The following is a 10,463-nucleotide window of genomic DNA, read 5'->3' as shown; positions in this document are numbered from 1 at the left end:
ACTCAGTCAGAGGTTTCTGGGGGAACTTTTCAGAATTGTCTGGGGATGTGAGCTCAGACCAGCAGAGAGAAGAGCTGAAACAGCCAGGGCTAGCAGTAACGGCTGCAGGCAGTTGTCCTCTGATGCAGAAGCAATGCTGGGTCGCTGGATCGTGCAGTGGCAATGGGACCTTAGTCATGCTTCTAAACCATTCAAACGCTAAATGTGTTGAGGGCTTTAATATAGTTTGGGAACAGGTTCCTTGAAGAAATTCCTGGTATTTCCTGGTTCCAGGCAGGCTGAAAAACACTGTGAGAATGTGGTGGCTTTTGGTATGTCCATTTATGGGCATGAATCAAAGGAACTGCAGGGAGGAAAAAAAGTGGAAAATTAGAGGAAAAATAAGTTAACTGAGCTACTTCCTCGCTCAGATTCTTCTTGGGTTTTGGGCAAAGCTTACACTGGTATTTCATCCCAACTTCTCCTTGCTAACTACTTCCATATGTAGGCACAGTATAGTGTCAGTTAAAGCCACATTTAAGCACCGTTTTTAAACAACTTAATTTTTGGTGGTAGGATGCAAAGTCAGAATGGTTGAATTATTATACATTTAGGTAAGAATATTACTGTTCCTTCTTACATTTAATGTCCCTTTTAGTGTAATGCTTTCATCAACTGCGATGTCTGAAAAAGTGATGCTACATGAAAAAAATACAAATAATCTAGTTCAGAGTATGCTATTTCTAGTGGTGTCCAAAAAGTCAGTTTTCTCAGCTGGGTCCCTGTCTTTTTGAGACAAACAACTGGATACTGTTCAAAGACTTATTTGTTCCTGTGTGGTTACGGATCACTAAAAGTGGCTCATTCTTGAAGAGTTTCTTAACTAGTGTCTTTTGGATGTTCCTTAGCTCTGAGGAATCTGACAAATTTCCATCTGGAGAGTAGAGCCTATTTCATATGAAAGGGCTATAATCTGTGTCTGTTGTTCACATCTGTATTGTGTTAGAAAGCTAAGCTGCAAATCCATACAAAAGTGTTATAGCACAAAAATTTGAAATATGATGGCTTAGTGTTATTTCACAAATTATTCGATATTCAGGTCTCCAGACACCTTGAATTTCTGTTTAATGGTTAATTGAGTATCATTTATTAAATGAGTATTGACTTTACAGTGGTTCTTTACCAACTGCATTATTAGTATTGCTGGAGATCCATTTTAAGAAGCCAGTCATTTGAAGGTATATGTTTTCATATACGAATAAAATATTTTAAAAGCACAGTAACAAACCTGCATAATAAGATTTTCTGAGCATCCAAAAACAAACTTCCAAAACAAGGTGTTTTGGAAGGAATGTGAACCAATGTTCTCTCCCATGTAAGTGACTTTGGACTTTTGAACTCGAGTTTTTATTCTTGCATCTATGTATCTTAGGCACAAAGAATGAAACCAGGAAAAATCTTTATGGTTGAAAGGCCCACATTTTAACCACCATTTAAGATGCCATAAATTCCACCCAAGGGCTCCTTTTTCCCAGGATATCTTTGACAGAAAGTCTCACAAACAGTATGATGCCTAGCTACACCTCTAGGAGACCTTACCACAAAGTATTTAAATTTACTTACCTTCAGAGATAAAACCCTCTAACACCTGTAAAGTGGTGTGAAATACATGCTTCTGTCAGAAGACTACATGTGTCCCTGGAAAAAAACAAGGGAGTGCAAATCATTATAATGAAGTGATAGCTTAGATTTATGATCCTTGATATGCTTAGGGGAGAGCAACAACTTGCTAAACAGATTTGCATATGCAGCATACTTCCTGAATTCACACTGGCAACAGCAAACCGCCTTTAAAATATTTTGACAGGAGGTGTCTTCTGGCCTGTGAAGTAGTGTGATAATTTGTCAGATGGCAGGCAAAACAGCTGCATCATTGTGTTACCAGGTGGATGATAGTTCGTGGTCCCAAGCTGTTTTGGGGGACCCCCTTTGTAGGTGTCTGGTTACAGATGACCCTTCCTAAACTACAGCACTGCTGCTGCTCTCTGGCCCTGCAGCCTGGTATGCCAGACACAGCTGGTGGACAGTGCCAGGGGAGGCCACAGTGCTGTGCATCTTAGGTGTCTGACAGATAGGAGACAGCCCACACCACAGAAGACTGGAAGCAGAACCTGAATGACTCTCATGAGCCAGCCATGAGGCTCAAGAAGTTGACATTATAAGGAATGGCCATTCATTATAATGTCTGATACCAACTTGTAAAAGAATGCACCTACAGTAGAGCTGTTAAAAGGAACAGGCTTGAGCAGCATCGTAAACACCCCATCTCTTAAGACCATCAATCCCAACCTGGCAGATGTATTGTGCTTCTTTCTGTTCTTCTGATCCTGAGAGCTTCTATAGTGATGGCTATGAATGAAGTCCACGTATGTCCTGTCCTTGCTGGAACTAGAAATGAATTTTCTTTTGGGGGTGGAGCCACAGTAGCAGTCAGACAACCAGTCCTTGTGGTTTGAGTGTTTGAAGTGTTTCCAGGTTGAACTGAATGGCTGCATCATATTCGTAACCTGGGGGTGGGGGAGGGGGAACAGAGAGAGAAAAAATGCTGAAGAGTCTCAGGGAACGTAAGAGCCAGAGGCTACCCAAAACTATTTCATATGGGACACAGAAAGCCACTTCCTCATGCCAAGAGAATTCCTCGTATTTTTGGAGGAAGGGGAAATGCTTCTATGGCCTTGTGCAAAGCCTGGTGAGGCCACTGGCAAGACTCCCATTGACTTCCCATTACTTTAGGGCACTCTTGTCCATCATCAGTCAAAGCTGGTGTTACACTGATCTGCTGCTAATGCTAGCTGAAATCAATGGGACTGGAAGGTGCTCAGGAAGGATGGACATTTTTGTAAGCTAACACTCTTTCGCCACCAGAAAATTCCAGATTGAACTTGTTTGCCTGAAAAGGATTCTTGTTGGAGAGTACGTGTTTTTTCTGAAAACGAGAACTAATGCTTCTAGTGCAAAGGTTAATTTTAAATTCAAAGAATCCCATTGTCTTAATCAAGGGCCAAAAAAAAGTCTGTTAATGCAAGACCTAGCACAGGACTTAAGCTTTCCTTTTAGCTTTAGGGGGATGGGGTAAATGATTCACAACTGTCCTTATACTGCTTTTTGCTTATCTGAGAACATTTAGGCTGTTATCAAAATGTGTAGCTCTTATGACACTTCTCACCTGTGGGCCTGAAAGAGTTTGAATCAATGAATATTTCACACTGTCACGTAAGATGATTTGCCCTTGGTCATCAAGTAGGAATATCACCCAAGTATCTGCTGTCTGAATTCAGTGCTCTGTCTACCATAGTAAGGTCTTAATGCAAATAAAACCACATCTAAGTTAGCTCTACTCTGCATGAAGGTTAAATCAGAGAAGTCTTAAGAGGCCACTTCCAACCTGTATTAGTCTGTGATTTGTCATCATACAACTCTTTACTGAGAATTCTACTGAATTTTGAACGTCTGGATTTGACTCTAGTCAAAAGCCACTCAACACAGACACTTTAAAAACATTTTCCTTGCCTTAGTTGAAAACAAATCTTAATCAGTGGAACACTTCAATGACATTAAGCACGTTGCATGGCGTTTTACTGTAGCAGTCAAACACTATAGTGAGCAGCTGGCTTATTTTAAAGCACCACATGTGATGCACGAGGAACCTGCTGCACTTTCTAGCGCAATACCAGGCCTGGAAACACAAGCCTGGCCCTGTCCTCCATTCTGAATTCAGAAAAGTAACAAACTACAGTGGGTTCACTAGTAACAGAGAAAGTAACCATAAATCATTAGCTTATTCAGAAACGTACGTGCTTCTGGACAAAGAGACCCCAACTCTCCATGCATTGTTTTCATCTAGTGCACAAAGCCAAGCCCTTTTAGAAATATGTAAAGTAATACGGAAGACTAAAGGTAAATGAAATACCAAGCCATTTATATAAAAAATATAAATACTTTATTTTCAACTAAAAAGGTGCAAACATGTAACTTTTGGTCACACTTCTCAACAAATAAACTGTTCAGAAAGAGCCATAGTCAAAGAAAGAAACAAATGCTCCAGTGGAAAGACTGATGAGCTACAGAAGAGCCACTTCTCTTAAAGCCACTTGTCCAATAAAGTGGACGTGAACATATTTTGCCAGATGAATGCTTTGTAAGGATACAGGCACCTCTAACATCTCCATCTTGATCTCAACTCACCGTTTGGCCCTATCTGAGCAATTTCCACTAGAGTATCTATTTCATGCTTTGAATGCATTGTCAAACAAGCTTTAAATCCTACCTATCTTGTTCCAAAAAAAGGCTATCACTGAAATTTCAAAGCATTAAACAAAGGCACAAAACTTTAAATTAATTTAGATAACTGTACAAATATATATACACACAGTATTTACAATATTAATAAAAAGTAGCTTGTTACAGGTAAATTAACTGCCACAAGCTGTCCAGTCTAATAGACATAATTCTGATTCTTGTTAACCAAGGTACATGAATCAGAGTGTCGGAGCTGAAACATTACTGTCCTGACTAACAGAACACCTCCTACATAGCACTTTGCTGGGTGAGGGTTTGCATTCCAGCTGTTGCTGTCACTAAACCAGCGCCAGCAAACATGCTAACGGTCTCCTTCTCAATTGCACTACTAGATGAAGCACGCTGTACCACATTAAGGTAACAATTGCTTGAATCTGCTTTTCCTGCCTATTTACCTTAACCCCTTCACACCACCTCACAAAAAACATGTTCTGAAGCTGTATCTTGCTGTGGTCCCACTGTCCATTTTACCTTCTTCTTCAAACCACCATTTGGGGTCAGTAGAAAAATCGTCTTAAGTCACATGAAGCAGTTTGTTGAAATTAAAAAAAAAAAAAACAACACCAAAAAAACCTCGATTTAAATACCTTGTGCTATTGAATCATGTTTACAAAATGAGATGCAAATCAGTTCAAGTTGAGAATCTAGTTAGTGCCTCCTTCTGGCTTTATGCCATATCTCCATACATCTTTCTGTAGTACAGAGACTCAAAGATGTCATTGTCTCCAGGGCAGTTGTAGTGGCACGCGCAGGTCTTGATGAACATCATTTTCCTTTTCATGATCTCCCCATCAGGACACTTGAACTCCACGGGGAGGGTGGCTGTTCTGTGGGGTGTGCAGCAGCGCCCATCAGTGCAGACACCACAGAACTTAGCTCTATAGGTCTTCACACTGGTGCAGCCAGACAGCTCAAACTTGATGGGCTTGGAGATTTTGGGGGTGCGAATGCATTTTTTTCCTTTCTGTTAGGATATAAGTGAATACAAAATGTTTAGAAGATAGCTTGCAAGCTTAGTGCTGTGGGAAAGCCTAAGGGCAAGCAGACACGCTAATCCTCATTATATCCTCATTAGACAAGAGTGTCTTACATGGTGCCACAATGCATCATGAGGGAAAATTAATGACGTTTAGTTGTAAACTATTCACCACTGGGGCAAAAGTCAAATACCACCTGAAACAGACTACCAGTCAGAACCGGACACTTCTTGTTAGGACACTGGGGTTTTGCTAGGGGATTGAAGCAGTCTAGTAGATCATACATAAAGATGAGTATCTACCTTGATGTTCTCCTCCAGGTCTGCTTCACAAGGTCTGACCATGCAGAGTCTACTCTGTTTCTCCAGCCTGCAGAAGGCATTGTCGTTGGTGACCCTGGTTGAGATGCCCATGCCACAGGTCTTGGAGCAAGCACTCCATTCTGTGGTCTGCACCAGGCAATTAGCTCGCATCATCGTTGGGTCTGGACCATAAGTTTCTTCCAGTCTGTAAGCTGCAGGAGACAAACAACCAAGATGAGACCAGTGCCTGACCTCATGCTAAAGGCTCTCTTCTCTTTCCCAAGAAATTCAGGCAGCCACACTTAGTCTGTGGGACAACTCTACTTACTGCAGCACTCCAGCTGCCGGGGTGCTCTGTCCCGCTGCCTTCAGCATCCATGCTGAGTGTCCCTTACCCCTAGACTGCTGTCCACAGAAGTACCCCCACTCACCAGCGAGAGCAGGTCCCACAGCGGTCTGCTCTTTAGCCTCATCGCAGACCCACTCCTCGCAGCACTTTCCAGGGAGCTTCACCCGGCGTGGGTAGGGGCAGTCGGGGCTGGGCAGGCGGACGTCCATGCTGCAGAGAGGCACGCAGCCCACCGCCCCGTCCAGGCAGGTGCACTGGTACTTGCAGCTGCTCTGGAAGGACTCGCCGCTCCGGTAGACCATGCCGCCGAAGACGCACGGGGCGCCGTCCCGAGCTGCGAGGGGCAGGAGGCGGAGGGTGAGGCGGGGCGGGGGGCGGCCGGCAGGCGCGGCGAGGACGGGTCGCGGCCCCGGCTTCCCCCTTCCCCGTCCCCCTGCCCGGCGGGACCCTGTCCCCGTCCCCGCGGTTGGCGGCAGCCCCGGCCCCCACTCACCGGTGCAGACGCCGATCCTGCGGTTGGCGGGGGAGCCGAAGTCGCAGAAGAGCCCCTTGTGGTGGTCGCAGGGGTCGCGCTCGGTGCAGAGCTCGCCCAGCTGCTTGGCGCAGACGCGGCAGCAGCCGCAGCCGTCGAGCACCAGGGAGACGCCGGCGGGGCAGGTGGGGCCGGGCCCCGCGCCGCACTGGCACTGCCCGCTGCACTCCTGGCCCTGCACCTCCTGCGAGCGGCGGGGAGAGAGGGGGCGTTAGGGCCGCCGGGGCCGGGGACAGGGTCCCGCCGGCCGGGGCAGGGTGGAGGCGCCGCGGGCGGCGGCACTTACCGGGCTGAGGAGGGCGAGGAGAAGGGCTACGGCGAGGCTGGCTGGGGCCATTCCGCGGCGGTCGGCGGCTTGTGGGCGACGCGGCGTCGGGCGGGCAGGGGCGCCGGGCTGCACGGCGGAGGGGCGGTGAGGTGAACCGAGGTGAGGAGGAGAGGAGAGGAGAGGAGAGGAGAGGAGAGTTTCTCGCCGGGCGGTTCTCCTCAGCGGCGCGGCCGGGCCTGTGGCGGTGAGCGCTGGGCCGTCGGGTGGCTGCGGGGTGCTGCGCTGCTCCGCTCTCCTCCGCTCCTTCCGAGTGCAGCTGGAGAGTGGCTGTCTGACTGCCGAGAGCCGGGGCGGCCGCCCCTTTATACGCGGCGGCGGCGCGGCCTCGCCAATGGGCTGAATGGGGCCGCGGACAAACAGCGACATTCCGCGCATTCCTGCGCGCCGCGCCGCGCCGCCCGCCCCGCCCCGCGCCGCCACCGCCGCCCCGGAGCGGCCCTGACCCCTGACTCCCGCATTCCTCCGTCTGCGCCCCCCCCCCAACGCGCAGCCCCCCCCCCCCATTTTTTTATTTTTCATCCTGATGTTTTTTAAACGTGAGTCACCTCCGTTGCAGCAGCCCTCGGCCGTCGGCTCCCCCCAGCAGCGCGCTGCTGGGAGGGGGCGGCGGGTCCGGCGGCGAGGGGCGCGGGGCGCGGCTGCCGGGGGCGGCCGGGGGGCTCCATTATTTCCTTTCCTCAGCTGTCCACGCTCGCCCCTCGTCGCTTGCCCGGGCAGAGGGGACGGGAGGCAGGTGGTTTCGGAGCTGGCCGAGGCCCCGGGGGCGGCCGGTGGGGCCCTCGCCTCGGGGTGCCCGGCGGCGAACGGTCCCGGCCCTTTGGTGCTACCAAAAAAAGGTATAATTACACTACCGGGTATAAATTGACTCTGTGTACCACTGAATCATACTGAATATTTGTAATGTGTTCCTTCCTTAATAGATGCTCTCTATGAATAGAGAGAGTCCTATTTACTCTGAAATATTTGGCACAGCGGATGGAGTCAGAAGCATGGAAGAAGTGGCTATTATTTTCCCACTGCCTGTGTGCAGCTGTCATTTCTGAGCAACACACGTTCCTTGCACATCTCTGCTTCCCAACCTTGCTGATGGTCTACCCCAGGATTACAACAAGAGACTGGCATGCCACCACACTCGGCCAAAACCTGAATGTTGTGGTTTGTATTTGACCAAACCCAAGACCTAAGCATTGTGGCTTTTGTTAAATCATTGCAGATAACTGTTATGGTTTTCTCTCTCTTTTTAATTCTTTTCTTTTTTCTTTTTCTTTTTTTTTTTTTAAACCAGGAGGATGGTTCTTCCCTGACCTCCCCATGTATAATCACCTGAATATTCAGTGATGTCATGTTGTTTGACCTCCACTTTAATGCAAGGAATGCCAGCATTTTGGCTTTTGACCTATAGAAGTATGTTGGTGTTTAGTGAGGGAGACCGGCTTAATGCATCTTATTAGGCAAACTGAAATCTGATGGTTATCTTAAAAGATACGGTCTTTTGCATGTAGGCTTTCTCCCGCTGCCATACCCCTCCTTCTTTCCATCCCTCCATATGCAGGCGTTCTTCCACGCTGTGATGCAGCAATATGTATGCACAGGACTCTTGAGGGGAAAAAGAAACGTTTTCATGTAAAGCGCTAATAGGATATATTGTACTGTAAAACTGTTATTTATATTCTGCCAGCACTCTACTTCAACTGGTAAAGTCGTTTGGATGTCATTTCTTCTACTTGAAATTCTCTATTAAAAGAAATGAGATTGGCTCTGAAAGATAAAGAAAAAGAATATCAGGGGAACAGTTAACATTAAATATTATATGGTAAATAATATATGTTCCCAGACCTAAGAGGCTTCCTGAAATCTGTATTTACTTGAAGGACTCGAATGGCCTCAGAACTGGGTAAATAATGTGTACCAAACTATGTATGACATGCATACCAAAATGCAAATGTAACCAGGTAAACAGAATGCCTTTTTAAAATGCCTAAATATGGTAGGAGAACATCAGAGAGGGAGAGAGAGAGAGAGAGAGAGAGAGAGAGAGAAAGAGGCTCTTGACATGTTTTATAAATTTCCATGTAAGAGTTTTTTTCAAAGAAACAATTTTATTAAACAAAACCTAAGAATCTCACTGACAGAAAAAGTATGTTTAAAAGTAACAAACCATCAGAAAGCCCGGAAATCCAAAATTAAAGGATAAATCTGTCCTAAGTCCTCACACTGCAGGCCAAGTACATCAAGCTGCATCCATTTGCTGCCCTGAGAAAAAACAAAAAAAAGGACTTAAATAGGCATTTGGTCTAGAGAACTAATTCTGGTCTTGTACCATTGTGAATCGGGCATTAGCCCACTGAATTAAAAGTTGTACCAGCCCGTGAAGGTGGGTAAGAATCAAGGTCCATCAGGTTTGCTTTTGTGTCACTTCGGTTTCTGTGCTGTTAGATGTGACTCATGGGGTACCTTGTTTGTGCATGTGTATGTATGCACAGGGGCAGAGGGAACCTGGAAGCAAAGGTAGAGTGCAATCAGTCTTCAGCTTATGCTTTCTGATGACAGGGTGTCATGGGTTGGAGAAAAACATCTTGGCATTGATGCATAAAATGGTTAAAATGCACTAATTTTGACTTCCATGCAGGTGTTTATACAGCACATGCTTTTAAGATAGTGTATTTTTTCTGCTGAAACTAAGAATTCGCTGCACCAGCCTTGCAGACTTGTTTACACAGCTATATACGGTATGTGTGTGTCTACATCAGTTTCAGTCGGTATAGTTCCTTTGGTGAAGTCTTGTAAAATGTACAGGTGTGGATATGCTGCATTCCTCTCTTGTGTTTTTCCTTCTTTTTTTTCCTCCTTCCCCCCAAAAAGTCACTTGATCAGGTATCAGACACACTGAAAACCTGGCAAGACTACAGGAAAGTGGCTAGACTTGGAGTGTTTGTGTACTTAAAGAAAGAATCTTGCACATTTTCAACTTTCAGTCACAGATATTTTTTTGTAAGAGCAACTGGAGGTCTGAGCCAGCCCTCAAAGCGGAAATCAAAAGCTCCCAGAGAAACATACCTGAGGAATGTGGATCTGATCCAACAACCATACGCAATTCACATACAGTACTGTCAGTCTTATAGGAAGTCTTGCCATATATGGACATCTGGACCCTGGGCTGTTTATCATCATGATAGGCTTGTAGCTGGCTTCAGACATTTCTGGCTTGCCTCAGGTTTAGTATGCCAGTTAGTTCCTTTCCTAAAATGTTCACCGGAATATTTCTTAAAAATTGTAATAAATATATCTCAAAATCCTGAAGAGGTTTAGTTGAAGTTATGTTACCAGGCTTTTGCTTAAAATGCAGATTCCAAGCAAGACTTACGCTGCTAGCTCAGAAATAGACACAGAATAAAAATAAAGATTTATTCCATTGTGAATGTGGTTGCCTGGTATTTGTCTTTCTTAGAAGTCATCTGGTAACTTATTCTATGTATCTGTAGGCATAGAAAGTGCTCTGAAGTAAACTGTTTGCTGAACTTTTGCTCATCCTGTTTGGGAGGGATGTGTGAGCTCATGAATCAACAAAGGCAAATTGAAACAGAAAACAACATTTGCCAGAAGCTGTCAAGCAAGTTACCTACATCGTGCCATTTGC

At 45.9% G+C, this 10,463-nt stretch overlaps 1 protein-coding gene and 1 long non-coding RNA gene across 2 annotated transcripts; one reads left to right on the top strand and one right to left on the bottom strand.

Annotated features, from left to right (window-relative positions):
• Positions 1-3,956: 3,956 nt before the first annotated feature.
• Positions 3,957-7,207, bottom strand: CCN2 (cellular communication network factor 2). The gene is made up of 5 exons (XM_080390437.1): positions 6,785-7,207; positions 6,460-6,682; positions 6,049-6,300; positions 5,618-5,829; positions 3,957-5,302 (listed from the first exon to the last, which is right to left on the bottom strand). Exons 1-5 carry the CDS (start codon positions 7,199-7,201, stop codon positions 5,006-5,008), a joined length of 1,401 nt encoding a protein of 466 aa, XP_080246563.1. The 5' UTR covers positions 7,202-7,207; the 3' UTR covers positions 3,957-5,005.
• A 114-nt stretch (positions 7,208-7,321) lies between these two features.
• On the top strand, positions 7,322-10,245 carry LOC308065021. Its single transcript, XR_013928623.1, has 2 exons — positions 7,322-7,662; positions 7,747-10,245. It is a non-coding gene; the product is annotated as an uncharacterized lncRNA (long non-coding RNA).
• Positions 10,246-10,463: the final 218 nt, after the last annotated feature.

This window comes from Falco punctatus (assembly GCF_963210335.1).
Source record: "Falco punctatus genome assembly, chromosome: 5".
NCBI classification, from domain to species: domain Eukaryota; kingdom Metazoa; phylum Chordata; class Aves; order Falconiformes; family Falconidae; genus Falco; species Falco punctatus.
Note: the sequence above shows the minus strand (reverse complement) of the source record. Positions and strands in the feature narration are given on the sequence as shown.

Coding starts and splice junctions, on each gene's coding strand:
- CCN2 (XM_080390437.1), bottom strand. CDS start 7,201: ATGCGCGGAATGTCGCTGTTTGTCCGCGGCCCCATTCAGCCCATTGGC. Junction 6,301..6,459: donor CAGGATCGGCGTCTGCACCG/GTGAGTGGGGGC, acceptor TGCCCCTCGCAG/CTCGGGACGGCGCCCCGTGC. Junction 5,303..5,617: donor ACCTGGAGGAGAACATCAAG/GTAGATACTCAT, acceptor ATATCCTAACAG/AAAGGAAAAAAATGCATTCG.